Source organism: Odocoileus virginianus, chromosome 29 (genome assembly GCF_023699985.2).
Source record: "Odocoileus virginianus isolate 20LAN1187 ecotype Illinois chromosome 29, Ovbor_1.2, whole genome shotgun sequence".
NCBI lineage: Eukaryota > Metazoa > Chordata > Mammalia > Artiodactyla > Cervidae > Odocoileus > Odocoileus virginianus.
In genome coordinates this window covers 22,845,302-22,865,071 of record NC_069702.1, presented here as the reverse complement: position 1 = coordinate 22,865,071, position 19,770 = coordinate 22,845,302, and the positions used below count along the sequence as shown (strand labels likewise).

Sequence of the window (19,770 nt, the reverse complement as noted above, 5' to 3'; positions counted from 1 at the left end):
CATAAAGCCCCATTTGCCTCGACACCTTTGTTAACCTTGGCCCAGTTCTCATTTTCTTACCTCTGGTACCACTCTGGCTCTTTTAAACACCCTGGAGACCTGGTCCAGTCAGTTCCCACCCGAACCAAGTTATTAACTGGCTTCCAAGCAGCTTTCTTCCAAAGGAACTCACTGACCTATGCTAATTACTTGACCACACTTGGACGACATTGTTTGTTATTTCTTCGTGTTCTGAAACACGGAGGGCATGCCTCCTATGTGCTGACTGTCTTCCAACTCTTTCTAAAAATGGGGCAGATAGCCTTCTGCATCCACTCCTCCTTTGGTCACCTGCTTCTATGACTGTCACAAGTGAATACATTTCCTCAGTTTCCACCTAACACCTTGAAGGAACCAAACTACCTCTTCTCGGAACTGTCTGGCACCAATAACCAACCCTCAGAGATAGGCATTAAGCACATGGATTCTTCACAGCCCTTTCAGAATTTCAGAGACGGCCTTTTTGTGTGCTTCCAGCTACAACGTCAGTGAGAAAGCAGGGTCAGTGAGCGTCACGGTGCAGAGGACGGGGAACCTGAATCAGTACGCCATTGTCCTGTGTCGCACGGAGCAAGGCACGGCCACCTCCAGCTCCCGGGCGGGCTCCCAGCCTGGACAGCAGGACTATGTGGAGTATGCTGGCCAGGTATGTGGGCACAGGCACCTCTGACTCCTGAACTGCCGGTGGGCTGCAGCCAGGCTGGGACGTGGCTATCGTCAGCTGTGGTAGTTTCCCCCTTCTTTACCCCACCTCCCTGCCCACTGCACCCTTCCTCAGGTCACTGTGCTGCGTCGTCTTCCCACAATGCTCTCTTCTTCACAGTCTGTCTAATCTCCGCCACAGTTTTAACTGCTGCCTAGCTTCTCAATCTTCACATGTTGCTTCATGACCAAGAAGAGTCTCCCGGGCACTGTGTTGTACACTCAGCCTTTGATATCCTAACCTTTCCTCCCTAAACTTCTCATTACCTGAAGGGTAGGGAGACTAGTTGGGGAGCTCTTGGAATCAGCTGCGTGAGAGATGAGGGGAACTTGAGCTTCATTTATAAAGTGAAGGTGGAGTTTTCAATTAACCAATACACACTACTATACATATAAAATTGATAACCAACAAAGACCTGTTGTGTAGCACAGGGGATTATACTTAATATTCTGTGATAACTTATAAAGGAAAAGAATCTGAAAAGAAGAGATATATATGTATAACTGAATCACTTTGCAGTATACCTGAAACGAGCACAGCATTGTAAATCATCTGTGCTCCAATAAAACAAATAAAGAGAAGAGGGAAACAAGTGGGTGGATTCAACAGACCAGGAAGAATTGATAGGATTCAGCAGTGGATTAGAGAAGGGAGAGATGGATGGTCATGCCTTCGCTGGGAGGGGACACCAAAGAGGAGCAGGTCTGCCGAGGGGGTGATCTTGATTCTGCTCTGGACATGTTGAGTGTGAGTTGCTTTAGAGACAATCAGTTGACAGCTGTTTGGATCTGTAGGAATGTAGAGACACACATGCATGCATGCACACACACACACACACATTTGCACACCTCTATCTGACAGCAGTGATAGCGGTAGTAATTAGTGCCAAGGTGTGAATGAAGAGAAAAAAGAAAAAGTGAAAGCAAAAGAGAAAAAAGGACATAAATAGTAAATGCCTTTATGGCAGGACACCCTCTACGTGTCAGATTTAAGTATTGTACAATACCTGGCATTATTAGGTATTTGTTAAGTGTTCTTTAAAAGTAGTTTCATTACGCTTATGGCAGCATGAATCCCTGTAAAGAGAAGTGGGCTCGCTTTCTGAAGCATTTCAGCTGAACTAAGCTAATGCCTCTTATGTCAATTTTTTTTTTCATTTTTACTGAAATGTAGTTGATCTAAAATGTGTGTTAATTTCAAGTGTACAGCAAAGTGATTCATATATATATATGTATATACTTTACATATGTATATTCTTTTTCAGATTCTTTTCCATTATAGATTATTACAAAATATTGAGTATAGTTCCCTATGCTATAAAGTATGTCCTTGTTATCTTATATATGTGAAAGTCACTGAGTCGTGTCTGACTCTTTGTGACACCATGTACTATACAGTCTATGGAATTCTCCAGGCAAGAATAGTGGAGTGGGTAGCCATTCCCTTCTCCAAGGGGTCTTCCCAACCCATGGACTGAACCCCCAGGTTGCAGGAAAATACTGGAGTGCGTATCCTATCCCTCCTCCAGCGGATCTTTCCAACCCAGGAATTGAACTGGGGTCTCCTGCATCCCAGGCGGATTCTTTACCAGCAGAGCTATCAGGGAAGCCCTGATATCTTGTATATAGTAGTGTGTATATTTTAATCCCAAACTTCTAATCTTTGTCAAATTTAAATGAGAAACTGGAATGGATCAGATAAGCTAAGGAATCTTTTAGCAAAATAATAATAAAGAGCACATACTTGTGTTTTTCAGAGAATGACAATGGACTGTGTGTTCTAGACCTAAATAGAGACCTTTGAGTGTTTCATTTAGCTGGGAGCATTTTAAAATGTGGATCTTAGTAAAACTTAATTTGATACGTTGATTAGATGTGGAATAATACATTTTTATTGATGAAAAGCATGTGTTTTTCATATTTGTGTGACTCTAGAGGTTTAGGACAAATTTTTACACATTTTAGCTATTTCGCAAAATGCAGTCCAGGCCCACTGCCTGTCCACTCAGTTTTAGACTGATCCATAACCCTGGTTCCATGTGTAGGTTTTAATCATCATCTTTTTTATAAAGACAAAGTAAACCCAGAAGAAATCCCTATAAATTCACAATTGTATGCATATAAATTAAATTTTCTACTTTATATCAGGCTAAGTTAATTCACATTATGGATCTACTATATCTAAATGGGAAAGGGTGTAATAGTAAAGTTAAAATTCAGTCTAGCCTGTACATAATGTGACTTTCTCTGAATTTAAACTCCGTAATTCAGTACATTGAGATTCTATGTCAATTTTGATTATATGAGTAATATGGTGATGATAAGATAATATCTTGCATTTGTTCCATGCTTTAAAGCAAAGTTAGTGCCTTCATTATACATTGTCTCATTTAGTTCTCCCAGTAAGTATGTGAAGTAGACATATTGTTGTTATTTAGCCGATGGCGAATCTGAGGTTTGTGAAGTTTTATAGCCTAACCCTGCTTGGAAGTAACAGAGCCAGGACTTGAGGCCAGAATTTCACACTCCAAGTTCAAAGATCTTTCCAGTTAAACTTGCCACAAATGGAAGTAGAACCGAGTAATCAAACGACTTGTGCTATGACTTTCCTGGTGGTCCACTGGCTAAGACTCCATGCTTTCAATGCAAAGGGCCTGGGTTCCATCCCTGGTCAGGGAACTAGATCCCACATTCCAAAACTAAGAGTTCGCCTGCCACAGCTAAAAGATCTCCTGTGATGCAACCAAGACAGAGAACGACAAATAAATAGGAAAACAATTTTTTTTAGGTGTTAAAAACAATGACTCTTGCTGTCCCAACTGAGTTACTAAAACAGGATTTGAATAGTTACCTACATGGTTTTCTACATTTCCCACATGGTAGGAGACATCTCTTCCTTCCATGCCTGTGTGCAGTGAATCAGCCCCGATGTACAGAGGTAGAATGGGGAGAAGTGATACAGCGGGAGGGACTGGCTAGAAGAACCAACTATTTCATTCAGTGACCTGCCCCCGGGACTTGGGTCCTCTTTTTTCCCATGATGTTCTTGGGGAGCGAAGTGGGGGAGTCTGAGGCACAGCTTATCTCCTTGTTGTTTCCTACGTGACAGGTACAGTTTGATGAGCGAGAGGATACCAAGTCCTGCACCATCGTCATCAACGACGACAACGTGTTTGAGAACGTCGAGAGTTTCACCGTGGAGCTCAGCATGCCAGCGTACGCCCTACTAGGGGAGTTCACCCAGGCGAAGGTCATTATCCATGACACTGAGGACGAGCCCACATTAGAGTTTGATAAGAAGACCTACCGGGTCAACGAGAGTGCTGGCTTTCTGTTTGCACCTATTGCAAGAAAAGGTCTGTTGGTGCCCGAGGCGGCAAGGAGCTGTAATAATAGCTAACGTTTATTCTGTCCCTTTCACATGCCACATGCTCATGTATCATGTTAACTCGTGTGGGGGTGCATCGTGGGTTATCAATTCACTTCAATCCCCAATAACCATCCTCCCTACAGTGAGTTCTACAGAGGGCTTCTCTATTGAAGTTGTTTGCACACCCATTTATTCTTAAATGGGACCAGAAGGCTAGTTACATCTGGCCTTGCAAATGACTCCTGAGCTCAGAGTTCTTAATCAGTCACCCAATCCTAAAATACTTAGTAGCCTTGGTCAAGGCAGGCAGTTCCAGTGTGTAAGAACTGGCTTCCTGTCTTACTTCTTGGGAGACTGAAAATGAATTTAAAGATTTCCCCATGTGAATGTCACATGTAGATCTCAGGTGAGAAATTAACCGTGTGTGAGAAATAAAGGGTGATTCCACTGGGGTGGAAAATCAAAAGATCGTATGGATTTATGATGTGAAATATTGTGACTTTAAAAACACATGGAAATTGAGGGAGGGGCTGTATGTATATGGATTTCTGGTTCACTTTGCTCTATAGCAGAAACTAACACAATTGTAAAGTAATTACACTCCAATAATAAAATTAAAAAAAAATTTTTTTAACGCATGGAAATTAGATCCCTATTCAAAGCCACAACCAGACTGTAAGTGATGATGTCAGGTATTTTGTTGCATCTGCTGATGGTGTGTTAGTGTGGCCAACACTGCGGGTAACACCAACCCTTGGTGATGCCACTCAGAGGACAGGTAAGTCTTGTTGATTGCTCTGGGTCAGCCAGCCGAGCCCAAATAGCCTATCACCCAGGTAAGTGACAGCGCTGATAAGTAAAGTCATTTGTTCAGAGAGGCAGGGTTTTTTGTTTTGTTTTGTCTTCCTTTTTTTTTTTTAATAACAGGCTTGTTTCTCCCTGGGAATTAAATTGCAGAAGTTTAGAAAGGCAGTGAACTGTGCTCATAGCACTGTCTTCAGAACACAATTACTTTTCTACTTAAAGTACCAAATATGTCTCTTCTCCCTCCGCCTGCTGTGGTCTTAAGATGGTGGGCAATGAGTCTTATGAATTAACAGAGCACAAAATTCACAGAATAGGAAATCCATTCCAGATTGTTTGGTGAAGAATCTGGGGTATATGAAATCCTCAAGTGGCTTAGACCACAGGCTTAAGACACTACAAAGCCGGGACATTTCCTGTCAGAGTTTGAATGGAATATGTCAAAAAGAATCACACCCATCAAAATTACCAGAGATTTTAAAACTTGAGAAATGCTCATTCAACTACTTTGGTATTCTTGCCATTTGTGTTTCAGGGGATTCAACCAGCATTGTATCTGTGATTTGCTACACAGTCCCTAAGTCAGCTATGGGCAGTAGCCTCTACGCTCTAGAATCGGGCTCTGATTTTAAATCTAGAGGGATGTCTGCCGAGAGTCGAGTGATATTTGGGCCTGGTGTCACCCTGTCCACCTGTGATGTCATGCTCATTGATGACAGTGAATACGAAGAGGAAGAGGAGTTTGAGATTGCCCTGACAGGTGCTTCTGACAACGCCCGCATCGGAAGGGTGGCGTCGGCCAAGGTGCTCATTGCTGGTCCCAATGATGCTTCTACTGTGTCCTTGGGCAACACGGCTTTTACCATCAGCGAGGATGCAGGTAATGGAGAGCATCTCTGGGCTCACCTCCCTCATCTCCTGACCCCTTCCTTAAATAGTTTCTTCTTAGTTTTGAGAATGCCCTTGGGAGGTTGAGAATCCATTCCTCAGTGACACCATTGTCAGTCTGAGGCAGGTAATACTCAGCATCAAAACCAAGAATGAAAGGCAGTGAAGGCTAGGGAGCTCCATTCACTTATCCTGCTCTGCTTACCGGTGGAAGGGAGAGACCTGACTTAGAGCTCACTGGCTGACCTCTATGGTCCAAAGGGAGGGTGTAGTGCTAAACATTTGGCACGTGAAGGAGGGGGATATGATCTGTTGAAGATGGAGGTAAATTATTTAGTGTACTGCAACTGCCATAACAAATAAATTCAAAATTTCAGTGTTTTAACAATGGAACTCTCATTCCTATAACAGCCCAAAGCAGTCAGTGGGCAGATTTCTTCCACCCAGGTCTCTTCCCTCTTTGGGCTTTGCATGGATCTCAAAGTCTTCCTCATGTTGTTGACAGACATCCTGCTATTAATAGGAGAGTTAGTGGTTGTGCTGAGTGTCTGATGATCTGAGCCCCTGATCAAGACCTTGCACCTCTTTTGAGGTGATATTCTTAGCAATAGTGAAAACTAAGATGTTGGAGTATTTACTGAATGCCAGCCACCGTGCCATGTGCATTGCATTCTTTCTTATTCATAGAGAAGAGCAAATGGAGTCCCAGAGAGGTGAAATAAATCATCAAAGACCAGCTAATACGACAGAACTGGATTAGAACCCAGACCTTTCTATTATACGTGTTCTCTTCCCCATACAACAAATGCCCAGCCATGACTACTTGTCACCTCACAGCCATTGGCTTGAAAAGTACTATTGATGGACTTGTCATGTAGCTTTTCTCTGACCTTGATTGTGAAAACAGCTAAAAATTTACATATGTATCATTAGGGCCCTATAAAGTATGTTGTCACAGCGACCAGAAGATGAGCTTCTTTCTGAGATAAGCAATAAGCACATATGGTTTAAGTAATGATGTGTGTAGCACTCAGATAGAATAGGGAAATCACCCAGTTAGGAACATTTAATTAGGGACATTCAGCTCCAGGCCTCATAGAGTCCTCTAGCTGGTTCTTCCTTAATTGGCTATTTCCTAGCTCATCCTTGAGGCCCTCATCTCTGAGTTTCTTTTCCATAAATAGGCTTAAGGTGTTTTTCAGTGGACCCTCCCCTCTTTGTTGTTGTTGTTGAGTTGCTTAGTCGTGTTCAACTCTGTGATCCCACGGACTGCAGTATGCCAGGCTTCCCTCTCCTTCACTATCTCCCAGAGTTTGCTCAAACTCATGTCCTTTGAGTCGGTGATGCCATCCAACCATCTAATCTTCTGTCATCCCCTTCCCCTTCTGCCTTCAATCTTTCCCAGCAGCAGGGTCTTTTCCAGTCAGTCGGCTCTTTGCATCAGGTGGCCAAAGTGTTGAAGCTTCAGCTTCAGCATCAGTCCTTCCAATGAATATCGAGGGTTGATTTCCTTTCGTGGACCCTCCCCTCTTAAGTCCACTGTTATCCTGTGAAGAAGCCACAAAACTGCTTTCCCCTAAAGGCTGTCTTCCTAGCACCACCTCCGTGGGGCCCTCCTGCAGGTCTGCTCTTGAACTTCACATCCATACAGCGAGGGATGGTGACTCTTCTGGGCCTCAGAGGGCACACAGGAGTGTCACTGAAGGTGGACTAGGCCAGGTGGCAGGATGGAGCTGCTGCTGGGAGGGAAGACATTGTTCTGAAAACCACACTCACACTCTGGTTCAAGGCTGACCACTGAAACGTATGCTTCTCAATTCAGGTACAGTGAAGATCCCAGTTATCCGCCATGGGACCGACCTTTCCACCTTCACATCTGTGTGGTGTGCCACGCGGCCCTCAGACCCGGCGTCTGCCACCCCCGGAGTTGACTACGTTCCCAGCTCTAGGAAGGTGGAATTTGGACCAGGTGTCACTGAGCAGGTGTGCATGCAGAGGTTGAAGGCCAGATGGGCTGTTCATGTCATCTCTAGTCTGCTCTCCAAAGTCTCTAGAGGACTCTAAAATATTGAAATATTACTGTCTTCCCTTTCTTCAGACATCTTCCCTTTAAGATGTTTAGAAAAGCTCATGGGTGATAGACACCAGATTATTAGAAGGGATTACCTGTATGGCACAACTATAGATCCCAAAGGTAATATTGTGAAGTTAATATTGTAATTTTCATCTTTTTAATGTGCCATTTGGGTTCCAACTAGGCAGGATGAGACAAAAACTAGCTTTGTCTATCCTTTCCCTAGCCTTACCCTAATTTGGTGGTGTTGATGTCTGTGTTTCTGAAGGGCTAAGTTGCTGTTACTTTCCCATTCACCTCTGGGACAAGGAAAGGGGAGTATAGAAGAGGTGAAAGACTTGTATTTCAGGACCATTGGAGAGTTCAAAAACAAAAGCCAACAAATAAACTTAGGTCTCTGACAAACTCTCCAAATGCCATTTTTAGCATAATATCCAGCATCATGGATTTAGGGTAGAAACTTCACTTGATTGATTTCAAATGTCTAGAGAAAAAAACACCTAGGGTATGTGATAAATAGATCATCATTTTATGGATTTTAAAAATTTACTTTAAGACCAACAGAGAAATGCAAGTTGGTACTTTTGTCCTAATCTCCCAAAGGCAAATGAGTACTGGGTGGTGAGTATTCTTTAAGATTTGCTTTGATTTTTCCTCTCTTTTTTAAATAGAAAAAAAAATTATGGAGGGGCATGTGCTAAGTCGAGGTGTAATTGACATATAACATTATATCAGATCCAGATGTACAACATAATATTTCAATATTTGTAAATATTGTGAAATGAACACCATAATAACTCTAGTTAACATCCTGATTTTTCTCCTAGTATTGCACCTTGACCATCTTGGATGACACTCAGTATCCAGTGATTGAAGGGCTGGAGACATTTGTGGTTTTCCTCAGCTCCCCACAAGGGGCCGAACTGACCAAACCCTTCCAGGCTATCATTGCAATTAACGACACATTCCAGGATGGTAAGAGATTGGGGATACCAGCTGGTGGCTCAGATCAGACTTCTATTATTTCCTTAACATCCACATACATTACATTGGAACTCATTCACATTTTCTTTTTTTTTCCATTTATTTTTATTAGTTGGAGCCTTATTACTTTACAGTATTGTAGTGGTTTTTGCCATACATTGACATGAGATAGCCATGGATTTACATGTGTTCTCATTCACATTTTCACTCAAGAAATGTGTGTGTGTGTGTATGAGTACACGCATGTGCACATTTTTACATAGGAATATGGGGCAGAAATAATCATTCATGTTTCTGGCACTCTGTTAGGCACACTTGGGGATATTGCATGTTCAGTTCCAGGTCACCACTTTAAAGTGAGTATTGCAATAAAGCGAGTCAGATGAATTTTTTGGTTTCCCAGTGTATATAAAAGTTTACACCATACTGTAGTTTATTAGTGGCTTGCATTGTGTCTAAGAAAAACAAATGGAAGATGGCGGAGGAATAAGACGGGGAGACCACTTACTCCCCTACAAATTCATCGAAAGAACAATTGAACGCTAAGCATTCTCCATAAAAAAAACAAATGTACCTTAACTTTAAAATATGTTATTGCTAAAATGCTTATCATCTTCTGAGCCTTTCACAAATCATAATCTTTCCTTCAGTAGAAACATCAAAGATCACTGATCACAATCACTGTAATGAATATAATAATGAAGAAGTTTGAAGTATTGGGAGAGCTACCAACATGGAACATAGAAACACAAAGTGAGCAAATGCTGTTGGGAAAATGGCGCCATAGACTTGTCCAACACACGATTGCCACAATCTTTGATTTGTCAAAAATGTAGTATCTACAAAGGGCAGTCAAGTGAAGTACAATAAAATGAGGCATGCCTGGTTGGGCTCTGTCCTCAGAAGCTCAAGCTCTAGTTGGGGGATCAGACCCTCAGAAAGAAAAAGTAGAATATATTATGATAAATGATCTAATAGTGTGATAAATCTAGTAGTGTACAGGAGAGGGGACTGAATCATAACTAAGTGTGGAAGAATCATAGATTTCACAAAGGAAGTGATATTTAAGCAGAGTCTTCAGGTGTGGTAGGAGTTTATCTAAGGGATTATAAAGCTTTTCTAAATGGAGAACTATAGTATATGAAAGGTATACAATTTTTAAAGACACATATTTGGAGAACAGTGAGATGCTTACTTTTGCTTTGAGCCTGGCAGGAGGTGAATGGAAGGAAATGAAGTGGAAAGACATGTTGGAGATAAGTTCTAAGATGTCTTATGTTCCAGCATCAGAAATTTATAGGTAAAGAGGAGCAGCAGATGCTTCTAAGCAGAGGAGTGGTGTGATTTTTGTTAGAGGAAACTAATACTGACCATCCTGTGGATGATGTTCAGGAACAAATAGACACAGCCACCTGAATAAAGTGGGGTTAGTGGTAAAGAACCCACCTGCCAAGGCAAGGAGATGTAAGAGACGCAGGTTCAATCCCTGGGTCGGGACGATCCCCTGGAGGAGGGCATGGCAACCCACTCCAGTATCCTTGCCTGGGGATTCCCATGGACAAAGGAGCCTGGTGGGCTACGGTTCAGAGGGTCACAAAGAATCGGACACAACTGAAGCGATTGAGTACACACACAAGCACCTGAACAAAAATATGAGTGCCCAATGAAGAGCTGGCCTAAGTAACAAGAGAGTGAACAGGAAAGGACAGTTGTTTCTGGAAAGAATTGGTGAAATCTAAAACCGCCAGATTCTAGAGTTGGGTAGAGAAGATCAAGTCAAACCTCTCACTTCGACATAGAACCCATGATGACATTCTTCAGTGACTATAGAGTCATCAAAGAAGGAACAGGAAGCCCAGCAGGGTTATCATTAATGTCTTTGTTTTTAAATAATTTATTCACTTAAATAGTTTTTAAAAAGGCTTCCTAGGTGGCTCAGTGATAAAAAAAATCCATCTGCCAATGCAGGAAACATAGGTTTGATCCCTGGGTCAGGAAGATCTCCTGGAGAAGGAAATGGCAACCCACTCCAGTATTCTTGCCTGGACAATCCCATGGAAGAATCCCAATGGACAGAAGAGCCTGGCAGTTTACAGTCCTTGGGGTCACAAAGAGCAGAACATGACTGATCAACTGAGCACACAAAACTAAGAAAAAGTAAACAGCAAAAATTATACTATGAAAATTGTCTTCCTTCTACCCCTGTCTCCCTAGCCTCCATCTCCCCTCCCTGAAGACAACTATTTGAAGCAGTTTTTTTTTATATGTTTTCATATATCCAAAATAGCATCTTATTTTAGACTTAGGTTTATTGAGGTCTAACTTACATGAATCAAAGTTCACCCACCACCACAATCCAAGATGGTGAACAGTTCCGGCATCCTACTTCCCTAAGTGGTTTGACCCTATGCTTCCACAGCAGAGAGTGTAAGTTTGATCTCTAGTAGGAGAAGTAAGATCCCCTGGTAGGGGATCCCGCGCGCTACCTACATGGTCCAAAAAAAAAAAAAAATCCTTACAAAGTCAGCTTTCAGCCTCCCAAAGTGATCTTAGCTCCTTTTGTCTTTCTCCACTGGGCTGAAATGGCCGTTAAATCATCTAAGTGACTCATCTCAGAATATGTTCCGTTTTCAGCTTTCTCTTCTGCTCTGATGCCTAGAATTAGACTTGGTGTTGCCCTGAAGATGCTAAGCAAGGCAAAAAAGGCCTTGTAGCTGCTACTGCATGGCAATCTTGTATGTGCGGTCGTGTCTCACCATTAACTCAAAGGAGCAGAGGCAGGAGTTTTCCTCAATCTCAGACTTAACCATCACCCATACAGAGTCCACCGCATTGCAGGAGGGTTGTGTTTGCACTCCCTTTGTCAGTTACTAAGATTAGCAGGTGATATTTTCCATGCCTAAGACTGGTGCTTAACACTAGGGATTACAGGGGAGTAGAGAGTGGAGTCCTGCAGTCTATTTCAGAACACCAGACTTAACACAAATGTGAGGATAACTGCAAATTGATGTTCTTAGAGAGGTGTTGGCAATAGTGCATGATACCCACTGCGAGTCCGTGAGCCTTCCAGGAGCCTTCTGGGAGCCTTCCTTTTCCCATTTACACATCCTATCCTAGTGAAATAGAAGTGATTCTGCAGTCAGACAGAACTGACCCTCAGGGCCAGCACCCCTACTTCCTCTGAGGACTGTAGTGGGGTCCCCAATCACCAGGCCATGGACCTGTACTTTATCCATGACCTGTTAGGACCCGGGGCACACAGCAGGAGGTGTGCGGCAGACTGGGGAACTAAGCTTCATCTGTATTTGCAGCCACTCCTCTTTGGACTTCCCCTGGTGGCGCAGACAGTAAAGTGTCTGCCTACAATGCAGGAGACCCGGGTTCAACCCCCGGGTCAGGAAGATCTCCTGGAGAAGGAAATGGCAACCCACTCCAGTATTCTTGCCTGGAAAATCCCATGGATGGAGGAGCCTGGTAGGCTACAGTCCATGGGGTCACAAAGAGTCTGACACGACTGAGCGACTTCACTTTCTTTCACTTTCCCCTTTGGTCTCATTACCACCCAAGCTCCGCCTCCTGTCAGGTCAACAGTGGCATTAGATTCTCATAGGAGCGTGAACCCTACTGTGAACTGTGCATGCGAGGGATCTAGGTTGTGTGCTTCTGATGAGAATCGTCCCAAACCCGCCCCCTGGCCCCAGCTCCTGTTTGTGGAAAAGTTGTCTTCCATGAAGCCAGTCCCTGATGCCAAAATGGTTGGGGGTCGCTGCCTTGTAGGGTTTGTCAAGAGAATAAGAAATAACATATATGGAAGCCCTTAACACAGTGCCTGACCCGGGTTGGGCCCTTTTTACATCTTAACCTCCATGCATAAATTTGTCCCCAAATCCAGATTGCCTTTCCCTTATCTCCACTTAGCCTCCCACTGGACTGAGGGCTCCTTAAAAGCAGAGCCTCTTCCCAGAAGACAGTCACAAGAAGTGCTCACCCACTTCTTTCTTTTCTCCCCCCCTCCTTTTTTTTAGCAGATAGTCATGGGAAAGGAAAGTGAAGTGAAAGTGAAGTTGCTCAATCATGTCCAACTCTTTGCGACCCCATGGACTGTAGCCTACCAGGCTCCTCCACCCATGGGATTTTCCAGGCAAGAGGACTGCTGTGGGTTACCATTTTCTTCTCCAGCGGATCTTTCCAACCCACGGATCGAACCTGGGTTTCCCGAATTGCAAGCAGACGCTTTACCCTCTGAGCCACCAGGGAAGCAATAGGCATGGGAATATGTGTTAAATAGAAGGAAAAGGGAAAGAAGTCTTTTACATCTCAAGAGAAATCTGAGGTTGATTAATACATGACAGGGCCCAAACATTACCACTTTAGCTTTTCATTCACCTCCACCTTGATGCCTGTCAAGCCAGCAAAAAAATCAATCCAAGGCATTAGATAAAATCTGCCATGAGCAGAAAAGTTTTCCTGCTTGTGTTGCTTTCTGCCTGGCAATAAGCTCCCTTCTTGTCTTCATGTGCAAGGTCATGTCATTCCCACCCCTTTCTTAGAAGCACAGACAGTTGTTCTGGATGGAAAGAGTCCCAGATGGGTACTGTGCAGGACCTCATACCAAAGTCACTCATCTTTTTAGAGATATCTTCTGGGTTTTTCTTTAGTGATAAATGGTAACAGTTAGGCTTAGCTCAGATAATAGATTTGCTTTATATTTGCCAATGAGAGCTTTTTACATGTTGTCTTGCACAGAGCTTTGTGCTCACCTCCTTCTGTTCATTCCTTTCAGTTTGGGCAAGGCATGTCCAGGAGGCAGCCAGGAAATATGTGTTTTAGCTTTAAGGTCATCTTCCTGCAGCTCCAAAGACACTTTGACATATGACTGGCCAGATGACTCCCTCTTTGTATTTTTCATAAAGAAAATAATAACTGTCACTCAGCAAAATGTTGGTCTCAGAAGGAGACACGCTTTAATGCAGACTGTTACCTAAGGCCTTATACGAAACAAGGAGGAAAAGCTGATCCAATGTATGCAGAAGCCTGGAGATGGGAAGCAGCACACACCATGATAGAGTCATTCCTTCCAACATTTATTTCAAATTTTGATGCTGGAGAAGACTTGAAAGTCCCCTGGACAGCAAGGAGATTAAACCAGTCAATCCTAAAGGAAATCAATCCTGAATATTCACTGATGCTGACTAATGCTCCAATACTTTGGCCACCTGATGCAGAGAGCCAACTCATTAGAAGAGACTCTGATGCTGGGACAGATTGAGGGCAGGAGGAGAAGGGGATGACAGAGGATGAGATGGTTGGACGGTATCACTGACTCAATGGACATCAGTCTGAGCAAACTCAGGGAGGTAGTGAAGGACAGGGACGCTGCAGTCCACGGGGGTCACAAAGAGTTGGACACGCCTTAGGGACTGAACAGCAACAATCAACATTTGAGTGCCTTCTATTTACTGTATTGAGCACTAATCTCATACAATTCAATCCTTCCAGTAATTTTACAAGTTAGATATTAACATTCCAATTTACATATTTTAAAAAAAAGGAAAAGCAAGGCTCAGAATCTATGCAACTTTTCCTATGGAGAGAGACTTCCAGTTTCCTTAGTCATGTCTGACTGTGACCCCATGGACTGTAGCCCACCAGGCTCCTCTCTCCATGGGATTTCCCAGGCAGAAATACTGGCATGGGTTGTCGTTTCCTTCTCCAGGGGATCTTTCTGACCCAGGGATGGAACCCTTGGCTCCTGCATTGGCAGGCGGATTCTTTACCACTGCGCCACTCACTGGCCAAATACAGCTTGTGGGTATGTTTTGTTTGGCTGCAATAGTTTTGGCCTGAATGGAATTTCTTTTAACTATTTTAATTGCTTGCTATTTTGAAATTTAGGAGCTATGACCTAAAAATGCAGATCTCTGGCTTTGTTCGAAAATAGGGAGACCTGCCAACAAAAGAATGAAGCTAAGGGGCAGCCCTCTTTAAACACAACCCGCTCTTTCCTCTTTACCAGTTGTCCTTGTTCTTCTCTATTGTCTTTCTGACCCAGCACCCATGTGAGTGGTCATTTATCATCAGGTTTACACTGCTGTTTTCCTCTTTGTAGCCTTAGAAAGAATGTGAACTTTTTGGGGTTCTCAGGTCTCAAAATTTTGCTTCTACCTGGCTCGTATCTTTACTTGCATCACCTATCTGCATTTCAGATGGTGACTGTTCCCTGAAGCTGAGCAAACTTGGTTTGTTCTATTTTGTTGGAACTACACTCACAGTGGAGCAGGCTTCCATGGTGGCTCAGAAAGTAAACAATCTGCCTGCAATGCAGGAGACTGGGGTTCGATCCCTGGGTTGGGAAGATCCCCTGGAGAAGAGACTGTCTATCCACTCCAGTATTCTTGTCTGGAAGGTCCCATGCACAGAGGAGCCTGGTGGGCTACAGTAGTCCATGGGGTCGCAAAGAGTGGGACACAACTGAGCGACCAGCAGTCACTTCACTTTCATTCACACTCATGGTGGAAGCAGTTTCTTGGTGCTGAGAGCAGCAGGCAGGCCTTGAAATCTGCGGATTGCCCGTGATTTATCAGCCTCTGGGGGTCCATAGGGGCACCTTCCTGCCGGCTTGCCGAGGGCCCACAAGCGCTATCGCCACCTCCCTCAGTGTCCCACTAACAATGCCTGCATCTTTCCTTCTCTTACCCAGTGCCCAGCATGCAGTTTGCCAAGGATCTGCTCCTGGTGAAGGAGAAGGAGGGCGTCCTGCGCGTGCCCATCATTCGGAGTGGAGACCTGAGCTACGAATCATCGGTGAGGTGCTATACTCAGGGCCTCTCAGCTCGGGTCATGGAGGACTTTGAGGAGAGAAGAAATGCAGACTCTTCACGGATTACGTTTCTCAGAGGGGAGAAAGTAAGTGGATTCGTGGTGGCTGAAAGATGGGCTTCTCTCCTTCCTTGATGCCTTTATTTGTCCATACTGAAGTAATTCAGACAAACTCTGAACATCCTAAGATGTTTCTAATTAATTGTTCATATTGGGTTTGGCCAAAAAGTTCGTTCAGAGTTTTCCATTACATCTTATGGGAAAACCTGAACAAACATTTTGACCAACCCAATACTTTCAATGATATCATCTCTTCTAGGTAGCCGTCTTCTCTGTTTCCCACTTAGCACCAGCTGCCTATGTCATTGGTTGAGCTAGGAAGTTTAGATGATGTACAGTCTGTTTGGAATTCAGCAAAATCCGATGACTAGGGACTTCTCTTAATCTGAAACTACATTGAAGAGGAATGCACTCAACAAATGTTGCCTAGAGAAGGAGGCAGTTTTCTGATACCTGGGTCTTAGTTTCAGGGCAGCACACATTCTGGTATAGGGCCTGCAGTCCAGGACTGCACAGGTAGAGTTGAGCAGATTCAGGTCCGGGGAGTATTTTCTTGGTAACATAATGCAAAGTGATGTATACAGACGCGGGAACTCCTGAGAAAGTCCAGTCACTACATATGGCTGCATCATAATCAAATAGGGTTTCCCTAGTGGCTTGGTTGACTTCCTTGGTGGCTCAGATGATAAAGCGTCTGTCTATAATGCGGGAGACCCAGGTTCAGTCCCTGGGTTGGGAAGATCCCCTGGAGAAGGAAATGGCAACCCACTCCAGTACTCTTGCCTGGAAAATTCCATGGACAGAGGAGCCTGGTGGTCTACAGTCCATGGGGTTGCAAAGAGTCGGACACGACTGAGCAACTTCACTCACTTCACTCAGTGGCTCAGTGTAAAGAATCCACTTGCAATGCAGGAAACTCGGGAGACACAGGCTTGATCCCTAGGTTGGAAAGATCCCCTGGAGGAGGAAATGGCAACCCATTCCAGTATTCTTGCTGGGAAGGTCCCATGGACAGTGGAATGTAGCGGGCTGTAGTCCATAGGGTGACAAAGAGTCAGACATAACTGAGCACACACACACATCAGAACCAAGCGGGCAGCCTCAGTGTATATCCAAAGCATGGATTGAATGGGAGTTGTATTTCCCCATTTTTTGGATCTCAGTTTCAGATGACTAAGTCAGTTGTGGCCCTGATTACAAGGTCACGGCCCTTGGTTCAAAGTATGCAGTTCCCATGGGTCAGTTCAAGGCCTTTTCTTATTTTATTGATTGATTCATTTCATTTTACCGCTATTCTGCAGACAGTCACAGTCCTTCCCCATCTGAGGTCATCAATCCATTGTCTGTTAATGTGTGTCTCTTATTTTGTATTTATTCTTTGAAAATGCCTCATTCTTTATATATATAATTTTTAATTTATAAAACTGCTACTGTGTTATATTTTTTCACACATTTTCTGTGTTTTCTCAGCAATATGTTTTGATATCTGTGCATGTCAGTTATGTGTATATCTAATCTGTTGCTTCAAACTGTTGCCTAGTATTTCATGATGTGCATTTACTACTTTTTACCCATTCACTCTCAGTAATGGACAGTGAAGAGTCTCCATTTTAGTTCCCAGTCACCTCCTAACACTCTGCCATTACTCACAGTACCACTCGGCAAATCCTCCTACCTGTCCACTTACTCAGCGGCAAAATTGCTGGACCACAGGGCATGAATGTGCCTAATTTGAAAAAAAAAATAGTATTAGAATACTTTCCAAAATGTCACTAACAGGACATGAAGGTTGTTAAAACCCTACATCCTCTTCTATATTTCTCCAGTTACTGATTTTTACTAATCTGATATGTATAAAGTTATATCTCACTTCAATTTGCCTTTCTCCAATTATTTCTATGATTTGCTCAGATGGCAAAGAATCCATCTGCAATGTGGGAGACCTGGATTTGATCCCTGGGTTGAGAAGATCCCTTGGGGGAGGGCATGGCAACCCACTCCAGTATTCTTGCCTGGAGAATCCCCGTGGACAGAGGAGCCTGGCAGGCTACATTCCATGGGGTTGCAAAGAGGTCAGACACAACTGAGTGACTAAGCAAAGCACATGTTTGTTAGTTCATTGAGTTTCCTCTTATAGAATCTTATTTTTACCTTTTGTTACTTATTTTATTGTATTGCTATCTTTTTCTTACTTATTTGCAGTAGTTTCTTGTGTACTCTAAATATTCTTAATAATTCTAAGTAGTAATATTAATCCTTGCCGACTTTAGACATTTTAGCTACTATAAGCATAGTTTCCTTTTCTGTCACTCATCTACTACCTTTGACTGTGGTGTTCTTAGTTGGACAGAAATATTCATTTTAATACAATCAAGCATATGAAGTTCAGTTCAGTTCACTTCAGTTGCTCAGTTGTGTCCAACTCTCTGCGGCGCCATGGACTGCAAGCATCTGAAAGTTTTGCCTTGTGATTAGTTCTTTTGAAGTTTAGCATAAGAAGACTTTAACCATCCCAGGTCACCCCAGATTCTTCCTCCATTCTCTACCACCAAAAGAAAGTAATAGTTTCCTTCTCTGAGGCTCTCAAGTCTTTTATGCACGCATGATTCATAAAACCCCTGTCTTAGTTTCGTATTTTATGGGAATTTTACTGGTGGCAGGTTGAAACACATATCAAAACACACACACACATAAGCACTGTAAATACGATCTTCAGCTTTGAGTCTGCATGTCTGTATTTGTTTTAAATTCAAAAGAGGATCTCTGCCTATCCAAGAGGCAGTTTATAATTTAAAAAAATCATAAAGAAAATACAGCTTAATAGTCTAGATGTTACCCACATGGCAGCTTATTCATAAGCACATTTTGGAATCTTCATCTCCTTCGTCATGCTGAGTAATGTCTTTGGGACTTGTCATTTACTAGAATGTCCTTTTTTAAAAAATTTATTTTTCATTGCAAAATAATTTCTTTACAGTGGTTTCTGTCATAGAACAATGTGAATCAATCATAAGTATACATTATATCCCCCCATCCTGCACCCCCCAGGAGGAAAGGGTGGGATGAATTGAGAGAGTAGCATTGAAACATATTTATTACCATATGTAATGGACATGTTGCTGTATAACAATGCAACTAATGTTGCAACTAATTGGTTGCAATGCAACTAATAACAATGTTGCTAATGGAATGTTGCTGTATAACACAGGGAGAATGTCTTTTATTTTTAAGATATACTAAAGAGTCATTACTAAATTCATGCTTTCCATAAAGAAATTCTTATTGTAAGAAAAATGTGAGAAGGATAATAAAAGGGAGCATTCTTCAGGGACTTAAAACCAGGTTAGCAAACCACAAGTAAATGTTCACAGAGATAGTCTCCCTCCATCTAATATGACTTAGGAGGTGCGACAGTGAGAGCTCCATATCCACATATCCTATGCAATATGGTAGTATAGTGAGTTTAAGATCAGCCAACTGCACAGGGATGACCCAGAGGGATGGGTTGGGGAGGGAGGTGGAAGGGGGATTCAGGATGGGGAAGACATGTAAATCCATGGCTGATTCATATCAATATATGGCAAAAACCACTACAGTATTGTAAAGTAATTAGCCTCCAACTAATAAAAATAAAGGAAAAAAATGAAATAGATCAACTGGAAAAAAAAAAAGATCAGCCAACTAAAAATAATCACACTTCATATCATATGACTATGCTATCAAGGCTGCTCTGTTGTTGTGACCTTATTTTACATTTCCGCAAGAAGACAGTCCTCAGTAGAGAATATTCAGTTTAGGAAGCACTTGATTTCTTTCCATCCAACAGGGATTTAGATTGTGTTCTCAGACATTCCGTTCTCAGCAGTTTTCAAGTGAGACACCATTTGGCAGCTCTTTATAGAGTTCTGCAGCTTTTAAAGGTGTCTTTAGCCTAACAGGAAGCTTTTCTGACTTCCTTATAAGACTCCTCAATTTTCACAAAGGAAAAAGGACATTATTCATCTCTCCAGGAATTCTAATCCATATGTTA

General features: G+C 42.8%; 1 protein-coding gene across 1 annotated transcript in view; it reads left to right on the top strand.

Moving 5' to 3' along the window:
- FRAS1 (Fraser extracellular matrix complex subunit 1) overlaps window positions 1-19,770 on the top strand; it is a 505,552-nt gene that overhangs the window by 439,240 nt on the left and 46,542 nt on the right. The window contains 6 exon segments of the mRNA XM_070458257.1: window positions 517-685; window positions 3,851-4,097; window positions 5,451-5,795; window positions 7,626-7,786; window positions 8,705-8,852; window positions 15,562-15,767. Coding sequence (XP_070314358.1) covers window positions 517-685; window positions 3,851-4,097; window positions 5,451-5,795; window positions 7,626-7,786; window positions 8,705-8,852; window positions 15,562-15,767 — 1,276 coding nt within the window.